The 23,717-nt window shown below is 47.8% G+C and overlaps 1 protein-coding gene across 1 annotated transcript in view; it reads right to left on the bottom strand.

Moving 5' to 3' along the window:
- Positions 1-2,698, bottom strand: part of USP7 (ubiquitin specific peptidase 7) — a 66,522-nt gene extending 63,824 nt beyond the window's left edge. The window contains exon 1 of the mRNA XM_078439986.2: positions 2,450-2,698. Coding sequence (XP_078296112.2) covers positions 2,450-2,534 — 85 coding nt within the window. The 5' untranslated portion in view covers positions 2,535-2,698. The remainder of the gene's footprint in view (positions 1-2,449) is intronic.
- Positions 2,699-23,717: the final 21,019 nt, after the last annotated feature.

Genomic DNA, 23,717 nt, shown 5'->3' with positions numbered 1-23,717 from the left:
TCCGAAACGGCCCTGCCCAGGAGGGGCAGGTAGGATGCTCCTCATTGACAAAGCCTTCCCTTCCTCAAGCTGATCAGAACCCTAACTGCTACCAGCTGCCAGTTCTATTGGACTCAGGGCAGGTTCAAGGCACTAGCATAACCTGGCACGTGAAGCCAAATGGAGTTGACTGTCACTAAATCCCACCCTGATGGCTTTTTAGTAGGAAGGATTCTTCCCCTCTTCCTGATCCTAAACTACAATATTTAAAGCCAGCACATTTCAGGAGTGGGAAGCTTAATAAAGGCTGATAGATTGCCTAAGACACAGGCAGCTTTGTGAACCACACACCTGTCGGTGCTCACAGGGAATTGACAATCCCAAGTCCTACAGAGGCAAGGTATCGGTGGGATAATGAATTTGGGACAGAGATCCACTCAAAAGAAACAAGTTTTCTCAAGTTTTAGAAATCAGCATTAATAACCGCAACCTTCCCCTCCAATTTTGAGATTCCAGTAAATTCGCAGATTAATGATTTCAGGGGTGACCTTTCCAATACGAACTTTGATATGAAAATAAAACTCCATGAGAAAAGGAAGTCATCTTGCAAGCATAGAGTGTGTGGATTTCTTGGAACTGTGGATTTCTGAAAATTCTTCCAGTACCCTTCAACACTCTCCAATCTTACAGAAAAGTCCGCAGAACTCGGGGCATGACAATTTCCCCAAAGACGGTTCTGCATCAGAAATAGGTCCTTCAGTGATGTCCATCTTTACTGCTTCTCACTACTATTTTAAAACACTTGGAAAAGGGGTAAAACGACATATAGGGGAAATCAGGATGCTAGCACTGTTGGATTTTTGTCTTGATGGAGCGCTATTCAAAAAAAAAAAGGGGGGGAGGGACTGAAAAGCAACCTGTTTGGTTATGTGGCATAAAAGGAATACCCAAAATTGTCTCAGCAACATATTCCTGCAACTAGCTGGTTTAATCACACATGCCAAAAGCTTCGTGAAGCTACTGCCTTCCTGAAGCCAAAGGAAATACATAGCCCGGTCCTTGGCGCGGACTCTGCTCTCCTGTCCCCCACGACTGCCCATTGTTAAGTACCACTGGGAAGTGCTTTCTGCAGGCATTTCCACCACTTTGCCTTTTGCAATCTGGCAAGCCATTTTTTTCAGTGAACATCCAATTACTGGCAGTACGTCATTCACAGGGGAACACCAGTCATGGTTAAGTGTTCCCACCAACCAGGGTGGCAGGCAGTGCCCCACACGTGTAGCCACCCGACAGGACAAATGTGGTCCTTTGCCTCAGCTTCCTGAGCAAGGTTCCATTCATTTATGCAACCCGAGATCGCTGGCTAAAAGCAAACTAAGAACATTCAGTGCCCACTTCACTTAGCTACCCCCTTTTTTGGCTCCTGCCGGTCTGACCCCTTAAGTCAGGTAAAAAAGCTGTTTTTCCAGACTACTTTGACTTTGCTCTTTTAAACACTTGGGGCCACGAGAACTAAAAGATGCCTTCCAATGGCCAACTTGCCCGAAATATGTAAACCAAAGACTCTTGACATCAAACCTTTATAACCAAGACCCCGTATCTGGAAGTACCTGAGGAAACTGCTGCCAGAAGGGCAGAAAATTAAGTTACTTTTGGAGTCAGGATTGATTCGGCTGTAGGTAGCCATGTGCGGCGGGGCTCTCGCGCAGTTGCAAACACACACCTGGCCGGATGCTGACTGCACCGCACACAGTCGGGTAACCAAACTCTCCCCTCCCCGCCCCCCGCCCAAACAGGTAAGTAGAAACAGAGAGCGTCCGGCTCAGAACTCGGGGCCAGTCCCAAGGCGGAGAACATGTGCCTTCCTTGCAGGTGTTGTTCCAAAATGAAGCCCGACGCTAGGAATTGCCGTTTTAAAGGGATCCGGGGGAACGCCTCGCAGCCCCGGTGGGCGCTCCGGGGGAGCGCACGCGAGCAGGTGCGGGCGAGCCCCGCGTCCACGGAGGGCGAGCGCTCCCCAAGCTCGCCGGCCAGAACCGGGCCAGGCGAGGCAGATCCCGGGGACGCCCGCCACGGGGCACGGCCCGCCCCCACCCACACCCCACCTTCTCCCCACCCCCCACCCCCCCCCCCCCCGGAGCCCGGCTCCCGACCCGACGGCCGCCAGCAGCCCCGGAGCACGCCTGCGTCCCTCGGGCGGCCAGGGCGCCCTCATTCACAAGCCCGGGATCCAGGCGCTTTGTGCCGGAAGGCGCCCCGGACAATGAGCCGGGCAGGGGGCCGCCGGCCGCCCCCAGCGCGCGCGGGCCCGGCATGACGGTGCAGCCTCGCCCGGCCCGGCCCAGGCCCAGGCCCGCGGCCGCCGGGGCCTGCTTAAAGATGGCGAGCCCCTCGCGTGGCTCCCGCGGCTCCCCCCGGCCACAATGGAAGGCGCCCCCCGGCCCCGCCGAGGCCGGTCCGCGGGCCTCACCTTCCATCTCCATGTCCTCGGGCTCGCTCAGCTGCTGCTCGCCCGCTTTCTGCTGCTGCTGCTGCTGCTGCTGCTGGTGGTTCATGTCGGCCGCGGCCTGGGCCTCGCCTGCGGCCGGGAGCCCGGGCTGCGGGCCCGGCGGGCGGGCGGCGGCGGCGGCGAGCCGGGGCGGCGGCGGCGGCGGCGGCGGCGGGGCGGCCTCCTCCTCCTCCTCCCGCGCGTCGTCGGCGGCGGCGGCGGCCCCGGGGCGGCCCGCGGCGGGCGGCGGCGGCGGCGGCGGCGGCGGCAGGGAGACGCGCACGTACTTGCTCGCGATTCGCCCAATCTCGGCGCCGAGGCGGGCGGGCGGCCGGCGGGCCGGGCCGGGCGGCCTCGTCGCTCGCTGCGGCCGCCGCCGCCGCCGCCGCCGCCGCGGGGCCCGCCTCCCGCCGCCGGGGCCGGGGCCGGGGCTGCGGGGCCGCGGGCCGGCCGGGGGCGGAGGGCGGCCGGGCGGGGGCCGCGGAGTCAGCCCCGCCTCGGGCCGGGCGCGGCGGGCGGGAGGCCTGGCCGGCCGCGGCGGGCCTGCGGGGCCTGGGGCCGGCGGGAGCGGCGGCGGCGCGGGCGGGCGACTGGCCGGCCGCGCTCGGGGCGCTGCGGCCTCCGCCTCCTCGGCGTCGTCGTCGGGGCTCCGGCAGCGGACGCGGCGCCCGGCGGCTCGGCTCGGCTCGCTCTCAAAATGGCGGCGGCGTGAAATGTCACATCCGCATGGGGGGCCCGAGAGCGAGCGAGCGAGCGAGCGGAGAGCGGGCGGGAGGCGCAGGGAGCGGGCGGGCGGGCGGGCGGGAGGGCGCCGAGCAGGAGGGCGGAGCGGGAGCGGAGGGCGGAGCAGGGGAGGCGGAGCAGAGAGCGGCCCGCCCGCCGCTGCCGCCGCAGCCGCCTCGGCCCGCCCGCCCGCCGGCTGCGGCTCCGGCTCCGGCTCCCGCTCCAGCCCGCGTCGCACCGCGCCCCCCGTGCCTCCCACGCCCCCAGCGCCGCCCGGCCCCGGGTGCCTGCCCCTGAGTCCCGGGACGCGCCGGTGCGGGCCCCCCGGCACCCCGACCCTGGAGGGTGAGAGCCCCGAGCCCGGCCCAGCGCAGGGGCCTTCCCCCCTCCTCCCCATACCCTGGGGCCCTCGGCGCGGCCGTGTGACCTTGGGCGTGTAGCTGACCGGGCTGCTTAGAACAGGGTCTGGGACAGAGCCGGGGGCGACGCGTACCACCAGTGCCTATGGTCAGCAGTAGTAGTAGGATTGCTCTCCACCCTTAACCGAGCTGTGTTGTACGTGCCCAATACCCTACGTGGGAGAACTTATTTTCTCATTGTAGTCCAAACCAGAAAAGTTAAGTCCCTCAGAACTGACCCCAAAAGCTCTTCGTGTGGCATTTAACTTGTTCCCCTCAAATCAGCAGACTGGTGAGTAGCGTCTCAGCTTTTTTATGGTAACCGAGGCAGCGCAGGTGAATAAATAGGCAAAAAGGACATATATCTCTGTACGTCTGTCCCCATCTAAGGGACCGTCTCAAAGGAGAATGTAATTTTGCCCCCTAAAATGGCCAGGAAGTTGTGATTCTCACCCCACTTTCCATCTCCGTATTTCCTTTCCCTGCATTTTTCTCCAGTTTAGTTAGGATCGCATCTCCACACCCACAAAAGAACGTTTTGTTCACTGTGGTGTCCCACGTGCGTGGGACATTGCAAGGACTCAATGAATATTTGTTAAATGAATGCTTGATTCAAATGTGACTGCCCCCCCCCCCCCACCACCACCAAGCATTTCATATATGCGAAGGTTTCCCACCAGCGGAATTTCTTGCTAGACCAAGGAAGGCAGCAAATGAGAGGGAAGGAGTGACTTCACCAAGAATCGGTCCCAGTCCCTGGGTCACCCCCAGATCCCGAAGAGGTGTTGTTATTCACACAGATTCTCACAAATGCTAATGAACTGTTCTCAGATGCAAAGGAATCCTCCCCTCCAGCTCTGCAGAGCCTTGGGGAGGGCAGAAAGGACCTTGGGGGGGGGGGGGGGGCAGTTGGCAGAGAGCAATACACAATGCCTACTAGGTTCCACACCGCCCAACCTTATTTTTATGACTGGGTTCAAAGCCAACCTGGGAAATATATGAGGAGTTAAAAGGATACCCTGCGTGGTGGATAAAATAAATGTGGTATAGCCATCCCATGAAATACTATTTGGCAGTTAAAAAGCATGAGGCACTGAGACATGGTACCCGTGGATACACCTTGAAAAACACTGTGCTGAGTGAAAGAAGCCAGACACAAAAGACCACATAGTGAATGATTCCCATTACATGAAACATCCAGCGGGCAAATCAATCTATAGAGACAAAGTAGATTGAGGGGTTCCGGCTTTGAGCAGTGATGGCTCCTAGGCCAGGGGTTTCTTTGGGGAGGTTATGAAAATATCCTAAAATTTGATTCTGGTAATGGTGCGAGTATGCTAAAACCTTCGGAACTGTCCACTTTAAATGGGTGAATTGTAGGATACGTGAATCATACGGCAGTAAAACTTTCTTTTAAAAAAAGGGTATCTTGCAAAGGCCAAGAATGAGTGAGGAAGACCAGAAGGGAGGCTGGTCACAGTCTAGAGGAGAGATGGAGGTGAGCTAGACAGGTGTAGTGGACCTGGAGAAAAAGAACAGGTGTAGGTGTGTTGACAGGTCAAACTGGCTAGACTTGCTGATAGGCTGGAGTTTGTGGGAGAGGAAGAAATGTTGCTTTAAGCCTCTGAGTTTGTGGTCACTTATGACACAATAATAAAAAAAATGAATACACACAAATAATATGTCTCCAGTCCTAGAAGCATCTCAAAGGGAAGAAACTTCACAGCTGTATCCTAGCACGGTGCCTGGTACATAGTAGATGCCTGATAAAGCCTGATGGAATGGTTTCGCCTCAGCTAATGTTTACTAATTGCCAGGAGCCAGGGTCTGTCTGGGATACAAAAGACTGCCTGCTTGCTTTAAAGGCTTTTAGTAAGGATTCAGTTACAGAACTTCTTTGCAGCTTCCTGCCTTTCACCTAGGAGTAGAGGATGGGGGGCAGGGAGGAGGCCTCATTTCAAGGCCGCCTCAGCTACTCAAAACAGCAGTACCAGTGCCCTCTGAGGCCTGCGAAGAAGGTCCAGACTCAGTTATCCCAGAGGCCTCTGCTAGCCTCTGCATCTCCGCCTTGGGGAATCAGGTCTGCATTAGCTGTAAAGCCCATTTGCTCACAGAAGGAATGTGTAGGGAAGAACACTAAAGACACCAATCAGCTGAGTAATGCCTGCTTCCTGGGAGCTGGAATGCCAAGATGCCTCCAAAGGACCTAGAGCAATAAAGGGCAAGGCGACTTACTAGGGCACCATTTCTAATCATTGCCAATTCTTAAAAAATTCACACCCCTGTACCCTGGTTCAGAAACCGGGGACCTAAGAAAGACGGGAAACCGGGGAGACAGGAACTGCTAAAGCAGCTGACTTGTCATTAGGTAGAGTCAGTAGGTGCAGGGAGGGGCCACCCTATCATTACTCTCAGAGCAAAACATATTTTTGCTGCTCCCAGGGCCAGAGCCATGACTTGGCATAAACAGCCGGTTGGGTTTTCTTCTTAAGAACCAAAACATTTATCTACCTGGCAGCTATGTGGGCCAGGGTCTAAAATGATTTGATGGAAGTGTCAGACAAAAAAGAAGGGATTAACGGGAGCTCTTTATTTTTCAGGATAACTAAATTTGTAGATAATCCATGTCTGGAAAGATGACCTAACCCCACAGCCACAGGGTTAGTGAGGAGGGTCTGAGCTTAAAAGAAATAAGGCGGAGGGCGCCTGGGTGGCTCAGTCGGCTGAGCATCCGACTTCGGCCCAGATCATGATCTCGCGGTTCGGGAGTTTGAGCCCCGCGTCAGGCTCTGTGCTGATGGCTCAGAGCCTGGAGCCTGCTTCGGATTCTGTGTGTGTGTGTGTGTGTGTGTGTGTGTGTGTGTGTGGGCGTGCGTGCCCCTCCCCCACTCGTTCTCTCTCTCTCTCTCTCTCTCTCTCTCTCTTTTTCAAAAATAAAATAAAAATGGAGCACCTGGGTGGCTCAGTCAGTTAAGCGTCCAACTTCGACTCAGGTCATGATCTCACAGTTGGTGGGACAGCCCATGTTGGGCTCTGTGCTGACAGCTCAGAGTCTGGAGCCTGCTTTGGATTCTGTGTCTCCCTCTCTCTCTCTGCCCCTCCCCCACTCATGATGTTTCTCTCAGTCTCAAAATTAAACATAAAAATTTTTTAAATAAAATAAAAACATTTAAAAAATTTTTTTAAATAAAATAAAAAAATAAAGAGGGATAAGGCCAAGGTCCTGCAGCTAGAAGCTGTTTGGAGGGTAAAGGGCTTCCCGAGTCAGAACCAAATGACCTAGGTTCCACAGGAGAGGTTCTGCAAAGTTGAACTTGGGAAGCTAGTTGCCTTAACCTCTTTGAACTCAAGGTTCTTACCCGGGAAATGAGGAAGACAGTTTCTACCTAAAGGGGCCTTTGGAAATCAAATGAAATAAGAAAACTTTACTTAAACACGTCATGGTCCAGAGGTTGTGAGACAGTTATTAGAAGGGCGAGGGCAGAATGACATGAGACCCCAGCCCCAAATTCCCCGCCCACCTTTCACGAAGAACTGTGGATTGGTTGACTACCTGCTGTGTGCCAGAGACTGGGCTGGGGGGGGCGGGGGGGTACAGGGAATGAATGGCAGAAATGACCAAAGGGTGTCTCAACACAAAGTCACGTGACCAACATTTTCCTGGGCCAGGTTTTGGGAAGGGAGAGGCAAACGTTAATGCAAGCTCTTTGCTAGAGTGACTACTCATAGTTGGCCATGAATGCATGTAGATTTTAGGGTCTTGTTTTTATTTTTTGAAAAAGAGCTCACAAAGATCCTTTGGCTTCAGTGTGACCAGGCTGACTCCAAAAGAGGCGGTGGAAAGAGGCGGTGAGAACCTGGCGGACAATGGTGCTTTCTTTTCCTTGTTTTAAATTTACGTTTTGTTGGTTTGTCTGTTTGTAGGAAAATTAATCAAACCATTAACCACTCCTCTTGGTCACACCCTCTTTTTTTTTTTTTTAATTTTTTTTTTTAACGTTTATTTATTTTTGAGAGAGAGACAGAGCATGAACGGGGGAGGGTCACAGAGAGAAGGAGACACAGAATCCGAAACAGGCTCCAGGCTCTGAGCTGCCAGCACAGAGCCCGATGCGGGGCTCGAACCCATGGACCATGAGACCATGACCCGAGCCGAAGTCGGACGCTTAACAGACTGAGCCACCCAGGCGCCCCGGTCACACCCTCTTAAAAGGGTAAGAATATGGAACAATGGGATATTTCCAATTAGATGGTTTTGGGAGAGAAAAAACAAACTCAGTTGAAGAACACTTACTGGGGCGCTTGGGTGGCTCAGTCGGTTAAGCGTCTGACTCTTGATTTTGGCTCATGATCTCACGGTTCATGGGTTTGAGCCCTGCATCAGGTTCTGCGGTGACAGAGGGGGGCCTGCTTGGGATTCTTTCCCTGTCTCTCGCTCAAAAAAAATAAAATAAAATAAACAAATAAACATTTAAAAATAAAATAAAGAGCACTTACTGTGAACCAGAGACTGTTTATTTTTTTTTTAATTTTTTTAACATTTTATTTATTTTTGAGAGAGACAGAGCGTGAGCAGGGGCGAGGTAGACAGAGAGGGAGACACAGAATCCGAAGCAGGCTCCAGGCTCCGAGCCGTCAGCACAGAGCCCAACGCGGGGCTCGAACCCACAAACCGTGAGATCATGACCTGAGCCGAAGTCAGACGCTTAACCAACAGTGCCACCCAGGAGCCCTGAACCAGAGACTGCTTAAAGCATTCCACATGTTGACTGTTTTACTCTCATGTCAACCCTATAAGGCAGGTGCTGTATTCCTATTTTACAGTTGAGGTCACTGAGGTGCAGTCTCCAGACTAAGTAACTAGCTCAAGGTCACACAGCTAGTAAAGAAAAGCCCAGGGGCGCCTGGGTGGCGCAGTCGGTTAAGCGTCCGACTTCAGCCAGGTCACGATCTCGCGGTCCGTGAGTTCGAGCCCCGCGTCAGGCTCTGGGCTGATGGCTCGGAGCCTGGAGCCTGTTTCCGACTCTGTGTCTCCCTCTCTCTCTGCCCCTCCCCCGTTCATGCTCTGTCTCTCTCTGTCCCAAAAATAAATAAAAAACGTTGAAAAAAAAAAAAAAAAAAAGAAAAGCCCAAATTTGAATCCAAGCAATCTTGCTTCATATGACCAAAGAGAAAAATATTAATAAGAGATTTACTTTATAACCCCAATGTAAATCCCCAAATGTGACCAAGAATCCTATAACTTCACAACCGCATATACGCTACTTTCTTGTCCACGTTAGCTGGAAAACAGACACGGGCCATCTTTCCACAGAACTGGTCTGGAATTATGCAAAATCTTCAGTAAGCAGCCTTTGCTTTTTTTTTTTTTTTTTTTAACTGTTTATGTATTTATTTTGAGAGAGAGAGAGAGAGGGAGGAGAAGCATTGAGAGAACCCCAAGCAGGCTCCACACTGTTAGTGCAGAGCCTCACTAGGGGCTTGAACCATGACCTGTACCAAAATCAAGAGCTGGATGCTTAACTGCCCAAAAGTCGCAAACATCCTTTGCTTTTAAAAGGCAACTGATCTATGTTTTCTTGTTTTTGTTTAATGTTAATTTACTTTTGAGAGAAAGACAGAATGTGAGCAGGGGAGGGACCGACAGAGAGAGAAAGATAGAGGGAGACACAGAATCCAAAGCAGGCTCCAGGCTCCGCGCTGTCAGCACAGAACCCGATGTGGGGCTCGATCTCACGAACCGCGAGATCATGACCTGAGCCCAAGTTGGACGCGTAACTGAGCCACCCAGGCGCCCCTCTTGTGTTTTCATGTAGCCAATATTAACCTAGAAATTTGTCACATTAGGTACATTCTTGACAAAACTGTCTCAGCTCTGACTGTAAACCAAACACGTACCTCCTCACAGAGCCAGGTAACACGCTCTAAGTGGCTATCTTACTTAATCTTCCCAAGGTAAGAGCATGCGACTCTTGACCTCAGAGTTGTAACTTCGAGGCCACGTTTATTTAAAAATAAAATCTTGCGGCGCCTGGGTGGCTCAGTCAGTTAAGCGTCCGACTTCGGCTCAGGTCACGATCTCGCGGTATGTGAGTTCGAGCCCCGCGTCGGGCTCTGTGCTGACTGCTCAGAGCCTGGAGCCTGTTTCAGATTCTGTGTCTCCCTCTCTCTCTGACCCTACCCCGTTCATGCTCTGTCTCTCTCTGTCTCAAAAATAAATAAACGTTAAAAAAAATTTTTTTTTAAATAAAATCTTGGGGCGCCTGGGTGCCCAATCAGTTGAGCATCCGACTGTGGCTCAGGTCATGATCTCACGGTTCATAGGTATGAGCCCCACATCAGGCTCTGTGCTGACAGTTCGGAGCCTGGAGCCTGCTTAGGATTCTGTCTGCCTCTCTCTCTGCTCCTCCCCCACTTGTGTTCTGTCTCTCTCTCTCTCTCTCTTTCAAAATAAACATCAAAGAATTTTTTTCTTAATATATATATTTTTTAAAAATAAAAAAATCTTGGGGCACCTGTGTGGCTCAGTCGGGTAAGCATCCGACTGTGGCTCAGGTCATGATCTCACAGTTTGTGAGTTCGAGCCCCATACCGGGCTTGCTGCTGTCAGCACAGAGCCAGCTTCAGAACTTCTGTCCCCTCTCTCTCTGCCTCTCTCCTGCTTATGTTCTCTCTCTCAAAAATAAATAAATCTTTTTTTAAATTTTTTTTTTTTAACGTTTATTTATTTTTGAGACAGAGAGAAACAGAGCATGAACGGGGGAGGGTCAGAGAGAGGGAGACAGAATCTGAAACAGGCTCCAGGCTCTGAGCTGTCAGCACAGAGCCCGACGCAGGGCTCGAACTCACGGACCGCGAGATCATGACCCGAGCTGAAGTCGGCCGCTTAACCGACTGAGCCACCCAGGCGCCCCAAAAATAAATAAATCTTAATAAAAATAAAATAAAATCTTTAAAGAAAATGCTAGTAAACGAAAGAAGCCAGAGGCAAAAGGCAACATATTCCATGATTCCATTTGTATGAAATATCCAGCGTGGACAAATCCATAGAGGCATAAAACAGATTAGCAGGTGCCAGAGGCTGACTATGGGGGGTAGTGGGGCATGGCTGCTTCATGGGTATAGGGTTTCCTTTTGGAGTAATAAAAACATTCTGGAAATTGAGTAGTAATAATTACATAACATGAATGTACATAATGACACTAATGGTAAATTTTGTTATATGTATTTTACTACACTACACAAAATAACAAGATTTGAAGTAGGGTATTCTCTCATTCCATAGCTTATGTCTGTAGCCAATATGCCGTGCTTTGGATTCTGGTAGAAAGCATGATTATTTTCACTACACGAAAGAGGAAACTGAGGCATAGCTAGGAAGAGGTAGAAAGGGATTCAAACAGCCCTGCCCACTGCAAAGTTGCCAGGAGCGCCTCCAACCCCTTCTGTGACAGCCAAAAATGCCTCCAGAATTGCCACTGTGTTATTCAGTGACTCAATTTACTTTTCTACCAAAACCTCTAAAAATAAATTGCTGACCTGGAAAATTAAACGATTTTTCACAAAGACATTTGGAAATGAGGGTGGAGAATATCTATGTGTTAAAAGTAAAATTCTGTGGGGCATCTGGGTGGCTCACTCGGTTCAGTGTCTGACTTGGCTTCAGGTCAGGGTCTCACAACTCGTGAGTTTGAGCCCCATTTAGTCAAGGAATACGCACGCTGGCACCCGCTTCCAGGCAGATTTCTTGCACCACAGGAAGAGTTCAGTGACTGTTGCAGACAGCAACTGGGTTTTATCTGCCAGATGGGAACTCAGGGAATTTAAATTAATTAAAATAATGGCATGTGATATCACAGTTGATAGGGAAAGAGTTCCAGTCTCGGGTTCTAAGGGCAACAAACAAACTTGAAAACATCCAGATCCCTTTTGTAGGAAAGAAAATTACACACAAGGAACAGAGAAAATTTATTAAGCACTTACTGTGTGCCAGGCACAATGTTGAGTGATTCCCTTGGCTTTTTTAATAACCCAGAACCCCAAAAGATGTAATACACAAATATAATGTCCCATGTCAATAACGGTCACATTTCTTTAGAAAGTAATTTTTGTTCACAAATAATCTGTTGCCCCTCACCATGTCTACCAAAGTAAGAGCATAAACGGAATTCTTGTCTGTAATTCAATTACTACATTTTGTGAGAGCCTTTTGAGTTTTTTAAAACAACAACGTTTTTATTTTTTTTTTCGTTTTTGTTTGTTTTTTTTTTTTTTTTTTTTTTTTTTTATTTATTTTTGGGACAGAGAGAGACAGAGCATGAACGGGGGAGGGGCAGAGAGAGAGGGAGACACAGAATCGGAAACAGGCTCCAGGCTCCGAGCCATCAGCCCAGAGCCTGACGCGGGGCTCGAACTCACAGACCGCGAGATCGTGACCTGGCTGAAGTCGGACGCTTAACCGACTGCGCCACCCAGGCGCCCCAAAACAACAACGTTTTTAAATGGCAAAGAACAATGTGTTTTAGGATTGAGTGTTATTTATTTTTCAGGATTTTACTTCATTACTTTTTAAGTAGACTCCGCTCCCAACATGGTGCTTGAACTCACAGCCCTGAGGTCAAGAGTCACATGCTCTAGGGACACCTGGGTGGCTCAGTCAGTTAAACCTCCAACTTTGGTTCAGGTCGTGATCTAGTGGTTCAGGAGTTCGACCCCTGCATCAGGCTCTCTGATGTCAGCATTGGGCCAGCTTGGGATCCCCTGTCCCCCTCTCTCTGCCTCTCCCCTGCTCACTCTCTCTCTCAAAAAGAAATAAACATGAAAAATACTGGAAAAAAAAAATAAAAGAGTCACACGCTTTAAAGACTGAGCTACCCAAACGCCCCAGGATTGGGTGTTATTTAGATATTTTTTTCTCACAATAAGAAAAACTGAGGCCCTATGGGGTGCCTGGGTGGCTCAGTTGGTTAAGCGTCCAACTTCGGCTCAGGTCATGATCTCACGGTTCATGAGTTCGAGCCCCGCATCGGGGTCTGCTCTCAGTGCAAAGCCAGCTTTGAATCCTGTCTCCCTCTCTCTCTGCCCTTCCCCTGAGTACTCTCTCTCAAAAATAAACAAACATTTGGGGCGCCTGGGTGGGTCGGTCGGTTAAGCGGCCGACTTCGGCTCAGGTCATGATCTCGCGGTCCGTGAGTTTGAGCCCCGCGTCGGGCTCTGTGCTGACAGTTCAGAGCCTGGAGCCTGTTTCAGATTCTGTGTCTCCCTCTCTCTGAGCCTCCCCCCGTTCATGCTCTGTCTCTCTCTGTCTCAAAAATAAACGTTAAAAAAAAAAATTTTTTTTTTAAATAAATAAATAAACAAACACTAGAAAAACTGAGACCCTAAAAAGAGTGACCTTTAGCGGAGCCCCAGTGTAACCACTTTGTTTACTTAAGTAGTCAGAGGTTAATTCTGCTATCAGCTTGAAGTGACAAAACAAAAAGCAGCAGTGGTAAAATACAACTAAGAGTATGGAATTAAATTCTTAGATACATCCAACGGTAGAAATTCAAGAGAAGAGGAAAAAGAATACAAATATGTATTAATAAATCTGCATTGTTGCTATTGCTCTGCTTCAGATTTTGCATTTAATCTACTGGGCCAAATTTATTTATTTACTTACTTATTTTTAATTTTTTAAAGATTTTATTATTATCTCTAAGCCCAGGGTGGGCCTCGAACTCACAACTCTCCGAGATCAAGAGTCACATGTTCTACCGACTGAGCCAGTCAGATGTCCCTAATTTACTGGGTCAAATTTAAATGGAACCGCCCTGGAGCACCTAGGTGGCTGAGTCGGTTAAATGTCCAGCTTTTGATTTTGGCTCAGGTCATGATCTTACGGTTCGTGGGATCAAGTCCCGAGAGTCCCACGTCAGGCTCTGTGCACTATCAGTCTACTTGGGATTCACGCTCTCTCTCTCTCTGTCTGTCTCCCTTTCTCTCTGCCCTTTCCATGCTCTTCTCCTCTCTCAAAATAAACAAATATACTAAAAAAAAAAAAAAAAATTAAAAAAAATTTTATGTTTATTTATTTTTATTTATTTTTAAGTGAGGAACACAGTGTTGAGGGGGGGAGGGGCAGAGAGAGAGGGAGACACAGAATCCGAAGCAGGCTCCAGGCTCCGAGCTGCCTTCACAGAGCCCAATGTGGGGCTCGAACTCGGAAACGGCAAGATCATGACCTGAGCCGAAGTCGGATACTCTACTGACTGAGCCACCCAGGCGCCCTGGAGTATTTTAAATCAAATAACGCAATACATATTTTTGGAACGTCTATTAAGTTGGTCATTAACCCAAACACATCAACCATTTATGACAGAACATCTTTGTTACTTCTCAACTCTCTGACTTGGTTTAGCAACACATTCAAGGCAGTGAAGGTGGAAAGTGAGTTGGGCCTTTTTTTTTTTTTTTTTTTAAGTAAACTCTACCCCCAACATGGGGCTCGAACTTACAACCCTTGAGATCAAGAGTCACATGCATGTTCTGCCAACTGAGCCAGCCAGGCACCCCCCGGACTTTTTCTGTTTTACCATAAATTATGTTACTGGCTTGTTCTTTTTCACTTTTATACAACATCTCTAACATTGGTATTATCCCCATTTTATACAGCAGCTCATCCATGGGCACACAGGAACCCAGATTGGATCAAAGGTGGTTTGGCTCCCAAACCCTGCTTTTAGCTACAACACTATGCACAAGAAACTATTAATAGTGGTTTCTTCTGAGGAATGGGAACAGGATAGGTGGGATACCATGTCTAAACTTTTCACTTTAAACTTGTCTCTTCTATCGAGATCAACAAACTATGGCCCATGGGCCAATTCTGCATGTGCCTGGTTTTTTAAATAAAGTTTTATTGGAAAATTGCATTCATTCATTTATGCATTGTCTATGGCCACTTTCACCCTACAAAGGCAATAGCTGAACCAGAAACCAGAAACCAAGTGGCCTGTAAAGCCAAAATATTTACTATCTGGCCCTTTACAGAAAGTTTGTTGACTCTTGCTGTACTCTTTGAATTTTTTTTGTCACGTATGTATAATCTTTAGTTAGTTAGTTTATTTTGAGAGAGAGGGAGAGCACACAAGAGCAGGGAGAGGGGCAGAGAGAGAGAGAGAGAGAGAGAGAGAGTCCCGAGCAGGCTCCACACTCAGCGTGGAGCCCAACTCAAGGCTCGATCCCACGATCATAAGACCATGACTTGAGCCAAAACCAAGAGTCGGTCGCTGAACCACCCAGGCGCCCCTATAATACTTTGATAATAACATTTAGAGGAAACACATGCCAAAACTATCCCATTAGGGCAGAGCTACAGGGAGCCTCCAAGATGGTTAAGGCTGAGACCCCAGGAGGCAAGCAGTTACTTGGGCATGGGTTAGTGGTCGAGAGAATGCAGGGGGCCATTACCGGCGACTTCCACTCTATTACCCTTTTTCTTGGTTGCCTCTCTGGGTACAGTGGGCTCCCCAGATCCTGGTGGAGCTGGTCCCAGACTCTTCCTATGTCCCCTTTCACCCTAGAGATACCAGGACTTCTCCAGCGCTTTCTGGTCCACATCACACAAGCCACCCCAAAGCAGTTTCTCAGGAAGTGTGTAGTCCCCACGATCTTTTGTGCCACCAGCCCAGGAAAGGCTCCATTAACTATCCCACCCAGGGAGGCTCCCCTAGGCTGAGGGTAGGGCCAGGCATTTTTCAGAAGTGCCCCCAAGTGATGGTGACTCACTACAGCTCACTGTGCTTTGCTGGTCTCTAGCACCCCCACTCTCACCCACAGCAGACAGAGCCCACCAGTCGGTGGCCTCTGACATGTCTTTGACAGTTAAAACAGCTCATAGGTGATGGGTGCTTAATACGTGCCAGGCCTTGTCCTGAGTGCTTGCTAGGAACTAATTCATTGAAATGTCACAACCACCCCATGAGCAGAGAGCCATGCTCTTAGTTCTGCAGTTTTGTGCATTGTACATAAAGTGTGACTGCAAATCAGTGTTTGCTGGGGTTTGGGAAGGAATTGAGGCAGAGGAGAAGGCACAGGGGAATTTCTAAGATCTCCGTTTTGATCGTGGCCCTACGCATTTGCAAAACCCATAGAATCTTACATCACCAAAAGTGAACTTTAACATAGGTAAACTTAAAAAAAATTTTTTTTAAATATTTATTTATTTTTGAGACAGAGCGAGCAGGGGAGGGGCAGAGAGAGGGACAGAGGATCTGAGGTGGGGTCCATACACTGACAGCTCAGAGCCCGACATGGGGCTCGAACTCATGAATCATGAGATCATGACCTGAGTGGAAGTCAGACGCTTAACTGACTGAGCCACCCAGGTGCCCTAAGTTTATTTATTTTGGAGTGAGAGAGAGAGAGAGAGAGCACAAGGGGAGGAGGTAGGGCGGGGACAGAGGGTCTCTGAAACAGGCTTCATGATGGCGGATAGATAGCCTGACGCGGGGCTTGAACCCACAAACCTTGAGATCATGACCTGAGCCAAAGTCGGATGGATGCTTAATGGACTGAGTCACCCAGGCGCCCCACCACTCTTGATCTCAGAGTTAGAAGTTCAAGACCCACGTTGGGTGCAGAGATTACTTAAAAATAAAACCTTAAAAAAAAAAAAAAAGTCAAGGGGGATATTGGGAGATCCCAGGCTGGGATGCAGACAATGACAAATGAATCTGAGTGTACTGCAAGTGTAGGACAAAGGAGCTGTCACCTCTTTGAAGGTGAGAGAAAAAAAGGAGCTGACTTCAGTGACTTTGATTTTAAATGAAAACTATAAAGCTAAACTCAAAGAACTATACATGTAAAGAAAGGAGAAGGGCTGAAATCCAGCCCAGGAACCCCCAGCTAAGCTTGCTGCTAAGAACAAAGGTTCCATCTGTTCACCCTACCATGCGATAAGACAGGTGTCTTCCAAGAGGGGCACCTCTTTAGAATTTGCACAAAAGGGTCTATAGAAGGATGTAGTGGCCCTGCCTACAATCAAGGTGCCGTATTGCCCCCATCTTACAGATGAGGAAGCCAAGGCAGCAGGTGGTCAACTGGTCCAAGAACTGGTCCAATAAAGCACCAAGATTTCACCTCTGGAAACAACTCAAAATGTCCATCGGTGGCTGAATGGATAACTGAATGGATAAATAAAAGTGGTCTGTCCGCACAACGGAATATTACTCAACCATAAAAAGGAACATCACACGGACACCTACTGCAACATGATGAAGCTTGAAAATAATTCACCAAAGTGAAAGCAGACAGACACAAAAGACCACATACTGTATGATTCCATGTATATGCCACGTCCAGAATAGCCAAGTTCATAGAGACAGAAAGTTAGAGTGGAGGTTGCCAGGGGCTGGGGGCTGGGGTGGGGAGGAGAGCAGAGAAAGGGGACTGAGTGCCAATAGGGTCCGGGACTGGGGAAAGAAATAGATGTTTTAAATTGTGCCGATGGTCCCATGCATCTCCGCATACACTACGAACCACTGAATTCATTAGACACCTGAAACAGGAGAATTACGTAGCATGTAAAGTATATCTCAATAAAGCTGGGATTTCAAAAAAAAAAAAAAAAAAAAGACATTCAGCTCTGGCAGCCTGACCGTCACACCATGGGAGCTCCTAACACACATACCAGGTTGCCTTCACCCAGGCAAGCTTGTTAATATTCCAAAACCCATATCCAAGAAATGCCTGAATTAAACCCCTGCCACTGAGTGAATACAGCAGCCATTGTCTTGCCTGGCCCACTCTGTGCCAGCCACTTTCCTTATATTAACTCCCCTTTTCCACAGCAGCTGGGCAGGTTAGGTTCCAGGCTCCCGTATTTTCTGGGAGGTTGGTGTTCCGGAAACCTTGGCAATATGGAAAGCTAATCATTCAAGACTGCCCTTGACCATGGGAGGGCAGGTATTTATTTCTGTTTATCAGCTCAGGGGGGATGTGGGGGGTTGCCCTAGTGGAGAGAGTATAGGCAGAAGGTGTAGAACTTTCAGTCCTACCCACCCTTGGGGTTACTGGATTCCTAATGTGGGGTGTCCACTTAGAGACAAAAAGCAAGACTTACCCATATTTTGATTGCACGGATTCAAATTTGCACTGAAAATGACAACTCTATATGATTATCTTTTGTTTTTTACATTTATTTATTTATTTTGAGAAGAGAGAGCACAGTGGGGAGGGGTAGTGAAGGAGACACAGAATCCCAAGTAGGGTCCCCGCCATCAGCACAGTGCCCAATGCGGGGCTCGAACCCACAAACCCCAAGATCATGACCTGAGAGGAAGTAGGATGCTTCACTGACTGAGCCGCCCAGGAGCCCCAGTAACTTTTAAGTTTTTAAGACCTGTAACACTTTGGATTTGAATAGAAGCTTTTGGCTTCCATTGACTTGTTTGCTCTCATTTGTCTTTGGAGCATGTGTATGATGGATGGAACAAGGACGCAGTCAGACTGTGTGAGCTCCATGCCTTCATCTGACTGAAACTGCTTCTGCATGTAGTGGAAATAAGAATCATGCCTTCCTGTCCACCTCGCCAAGAGTTAGTCAAGTTCAAATGGGATAAAGCAGAGGTGAGCAAACTACAACTAATTGGCCACACTTGTCTGGTTTCCTTCCTGTTTTCTATATAGCCCAGGAGATAAAAATGGTTTTCAGAGGCGCCTGAGTGGCTCAGTCGGTTGAGCAGCAGACTCTTCACTTCAGCTCAGGTCATGATCTCGTGGTTGATGAGATCTAGCCCCACATCGGGCTCTGTGCTGACAGTACACTGAGACTGCTTCTGATTCTCTCTCTCCCTCTTTCTCTGCCCCTTCCCTGCTTGTACTTGCTCTCTCTCAAAATAAATAAATAAACTTAAAATTTTTTTGAAATGGTTTTTACAATTTTCCAGTGGTTAAAAAAAAAATCAAAGAATGATATTTCACGATGCATGAAAATTATGTTAATTTCACATTTCAGTGTCCATTAACAAGGTTTTGTTGGAAGGCCACCACACCCATGAATTTACTTATTGTCTATGGCTGTTACAGTCTAAGACTGCTGCCTTCCAGGATAAAGGACGCTCTTGGTAAAACAGCACAAGAGAGGGGCGCCTGGGTGGCTCAGTCGGTTAGGCGGCCGACTTCGGCTCACGTCATGATCTCGCGGTCCGTGGGTTCCGTCGGGCTCTGTGCTGACCGCTCAGAGCCTGGAGCCTGTTTCAGATTCTGTGTCTCCCTCTCACTGACCCTCCCCTGTTCATGCTCTGTCTCTCTCTGTCTCAAAAATAAATAAAACGTTAAAAAAAATTTTTTTTTAAAAAAACAGCGCAAGAGATAGAAATATCAGCTATTGTTTATTCTTCCTCATTAACAATGTTCCCAATATACAAACCCAACTTTTTTTAACCGCCTATATTTATGAACTACTAGATTCATTTGTTAGCATGCATTGTCTTTTATATTTTTCAAGGCATTAACCCAACAAATGACAAATAGGGAAAAAAAAAATACTCATGACACAGATGGGAGAAATCCTTGATGCGGAAAGAATCCTTTTAGATACAGACAAACCAAACTTATAATTATTTATTTGGTCATAAAACCAAATAACAAATAGTTAAAGATGTTCCATCTAAGTTAGTAACAAAGAAATCCAAATTAAATACAAGATACTTTTTCATCCTGCAGATTGGTCATGGTTAAAATTTAGAAGATGAGGGGCGCCTAGGTGGCTCAGTCGGTTAAGCGTCAGACTTCAGCTCAGGGCATGATCTCATGGTTGGTGAGTTCGAGCTCCGCGTCGGGCTCTGTGCTGACAGCTCAGAGCCTGGAGCCTGCTTCGGATTCTGTGTCTCCCTCTCTCTCTGCTCCTCCCCCACTCACACTTTTACTCTCTCTGTCTCTCAAAGATGAATAAATGTTAAAAAAAAATTTTTTTTTTAATTTAAAAGATGACTACCCAGGGATGGAAAAGATGCACGAAAAATACATACATCGCACATGTGATGTTTCCCTGAATGCTAAATAATTTTAAATGTTAACCTTTTTCAAATTTAAAATGCCTCTTAAAAAATATATCGGTTTGGGGCGCCTGGGTGGCGCAGTTGGTTAAGCGTCCGACTTCAGCCAGGTCACGATCTCGCGGTCTGTGAGTTCGAGCCCCGCGTCAGGCTCTGGGCTGATGGCTCGGAGCCTGGAGCCTGTTTCCGATTCTGTGTCTCCCTCTCTCTCTGCCCCTCCCCCGTTCATGCTCTGTCTCTCTCTGTCCCAAAAATAAATAAAAAAAAAAAACGTTGAAAAAAAAAAGAAAAAAAAAAAAATTTTAAAAAAAAAAAAAATATATCGGTTTGGAACCAAAAGACATAAAATATTCTCCATTATTTATTCAACAAATATTTTGAGCATCAAATGAGTGCCAGACCAGGGGAAGAATTTACATTTGATAAAATTGCAATGGAAGTCCACTGAAGGGTTTTAAGCAGGGGATGGCATGATTAGATTTTACACTTTAAAAAATCTTTGGCTGCTGGGTGGAGATTTGGCCCTGGGGGCAGAGAGACTAGTTAATAGGCTTTATCAATTACCATCAGGAGAAATGGTGAAAAGTACAGTAAGATATAACTTACCGAAGGGTACCAACCACCTCATTGCCCAGCACTGCCTTCTCCTGACCCACCAGGGCCTTCAGTATATTCTTTCCAGCCTTTTATAACAATGCTTGGGCCCAAAGTAGACATTCTAGGCCAGCTGTCCAACACAGGTATTATATGAGCCATATTTGTAATTCTTAACCTTCTGGGATTTTGAGAAAAATCTCTGCCCAACATGGGGCTTAAATTCATGACTCCCTGAGATCAAGAGCCAAATGCTCTACCCACTGAGCAAGCCAGCCACCTCTCCAGGAGTCACATTTTAAAAAGTAAAAAACAGGGGCACCTGGGTGGCTCAGTCAGTTAAGCATCGGACTTTGGCTCAGGTTCAAGCCCCACATTGGGCCCCACATTGGGCTCCACAGCATGGAGCCTGCTTGGTATTCTCACTCTCCCTCTCTCCCTCTCTCTGCCCTTCCTGTGCATGCGTGCACTCGCGCTCGCTCTCTCTCTCTCTCTCTCTCTCTCAAAATAAATAAATAAACTTAAAAAAAAAAGTAAAAAAAAGTAAAAAACAGTTCCTCAGAAAGTTAAACATTTACCATATGACCCAACAACGCTGCTACATAGAATTCCAAGAGAACTGAACATGTATGTCCACACAAAAGCATATACACAAATGTTCATCGCAGCCTTATTCATAATAGCCCAAAAGTGGAAGCAACTCGGATGTCCATCCACTGTTGAATGCATAAACAGCCTGTGGAATCTATCCATACAATGGACTATTATTCAGCCATAACAAAGAATGAAGTACTAATAGATGCTAGACGAGGATGAACTTTAGAAACAATATGTTGAGTGAAAGAAGCCAGTCGCCAAAGGCCACATAGTATATGCTTCCTTTTACAGGCAAGGTCCAGCATAGGCTAATTCTAGACAGAAAGTAGATCAGGGATAGTTGGGGCTGAGGGAGGAGGAGTGGGGAGTGGCGGCTAATGAGCATCGGGGAGTGACGCAAATACCCCGAGATTAGAATTATAGCAATGCTAGGGCACCCGGCTGGCTCAGTCAGAAGAGCCTGAGACTCTTGATCTCAGGGTGGTGAATTCGAGCCCCACATTGGGTGTAGAGATGACTTAAAAATAAAATCTTAAAAAAAAAAAAAATGTATATATATATATATATATATATATATGTATGTGTGTAAAAATAGAACTGGTGACATTAATTTTAATAATACACCTTAATTTAATCTAGCTATACCCAAAATATTATCATTTCAATAGGTACTTGACATAAAAAGTTATCGATGAGATATTTTATTGTTATTTTTTTTCCCTTTTTCTTTTTGAGAGATTCAGAGCACAAGTGGGGGAGGGGGAGGGGGGAGAGAGAGAGAGAGAGAGAGAGAGAGAGAGAGAGAGAATCTCAAGCAGGGTCCACGCCCTAAATGGAGCCCGACACAGGGGGCACCATCTCACGAACCGTGAAATCATGACCTGAGCCGAAATCAATAGTCGGATGCTTAACCCACTGAGCTACCCAGGAACCCCTCATTTTTTTCTTTTTAAAAGTCTTATATGAGTAATCTCTATACCCAAGATATCAAGAGTCATACAATCCTCTGAGTGAGCCAGCCAAGTGCCCCTTATTTTTTCTAAGTCTCTGAAATCTGGTATAGATTTCCCACTCACAGCATATCTCAACTTAGATGTTAACAACGTCTTTGGGAATACTTGATCTGCATATAGATTTCATCAAACTTACCTTTGAAAAAGTAGAGTCAAAATGTTATCATGAGGTGTTTAAATAGCATCAATATATGTTTCAAATTCCCTTGAAAACAATGTATAAATTTTTTATTAAAAATTTTTTGGGGGGTGCTCCTGGATGGCTCAGTCGGTTTAAACGTCCAACTTTGGCCCAGGTCACAATCTCTCAGTCCATGAGCTTGAACCCCACATCGGGCTCTGTGCTGACAGCTCAGACCCTGGAGCCTGCTTCAGATTCTGTGTCTCCCTCTCTCTGCCCCTCCCTCACGCGTTCTCTCTCTCTCTCTCCCTCTCTCAAAAATAAATAAAACATTTAAAAAAATAACAAAAAATAAAAAATTTTAAGTAGGCTCCATGCCCAGTGTGGGGCTTGAACTCATGACCCTGAGATCAAAAGTCGATGCTCTATGGACTGAGCCAGCCAGGTGCCCCTATAGGTTTTTCAAAAAGTAGAGCGGCATATCCAAATTGTCCCAAACGGACTTAAAAGTTTTCCAGTAACAAAATCAAGCATCAGGTTTTTTTTTAACTGAAAATAATGAGAATTAAATTCAATCAGAAGTTCAATTCCTCAGTAACACTATTTTCATTTCAAAGGCCCAACTACAAGTGGGGTGGTGACTCCTGCTTGGGGAAGCCCAGACAAAGACTATTTCCAGGGTCGTCCGCCTGGTTCAGTTGATGGAGCGTGAGACACTTGATCTCAGGGTCCTTAATTCACGCCCCATGTTGGGCCTAGAGCTGACTTTAATAACAGTAATAATAAAAAGACCATTTCCGTCATCACTAAAAGTTCTTTAGCATCCCTCTCTTAGAAGAGGGTCATTGTGAGGCTTAACAGAATTGATGGACTTGAGTGATCACCGCTATGCCTGCCCAGTTCTCAGTACTCAATCCCATGTAATTATTTCACGGCTGCCTCATCTGGGAAGCCCATTCTTCCAGGCTGGGCAAGGTCCAAGCCTGTCATCCTGCTTTTTCCCTCCCTCTTCCCACTGGTAACTCTCTTCCGCCTCCTAGTAACTCCTGACAAACACTGCCCCTTCCATCCCTGACGGCTGAGTGCAAGTTTCCTGAGGGCTTCCTGCCGCCTACCCTCGAGTCCCCATTCCTCCAAGCAGCAGCCAGAGTCATCCTTTCAAAAGGTAATTTGATGGAGTAATTCCCTTTCTTAAGAACTTTCTAGATCTGGCCTTGTTTGTTCTGGCCCCTCCCAGCCTGCCTTTCCACCCCACCTAGAATCTGGGACTGCCTCTGGCCTCCAGGCCTTGCCCCCAAATGCTATCCTCTTCCTTCCAACAATCTTTGTCCCAGGTGGCTCCAGTCATTTTCTTAGGGTCCTCGCTCGCCGCGCCCCCCCCCCCCCACCGCTGCGCCTCACACCTTCCCAGCAGCTGCAGAGGTAGCCATCTGCGTGTGACTGTTCTGATTAAAAGCTTTGATGAGTTAACATGTGTTATTGTGTGCTTAATGGCTTTCTTCTGCTAAATGTGAATTTCTTGAATGAGCGGGGCCCCATCTGCCTCATCTGTCCCTCAACCCCAGGGCCCGGCACACATAGGTGCTCAATAAATGTATGTGAGTTGAAATGTTTTCTTAATGTAGATTAAAAAAAAAGTCTGCTCCATAGAAATGTATCCTCCAAGAGGTAGGAACTGCCCTTATCTGTTCCGGGTAGAAACTGCAGGAAAGACTCAAATATCGCCCGAAGGAAGAAACCGATGCATTTCATTTGCTGGTTTCT

Source organism: Panthera onca, chromosome E3, assembly GCF_046562875.1.
Source record: "Panthera onca isolate mPanOnc1 chromosome E3, mPanOnc1 haplotype 2, whole genome shotgun sequence".
NCBI lineage: Eukaryota > Metazoa > Chordata > Mammalia > Carnivora > Felidae > Panthera > Panthera onca.
The sequence above is the reverse complement of the archived record's forward strand: the minus strand, read 5'-3'. Positions and strand labels throughout refer to the sequence as shown.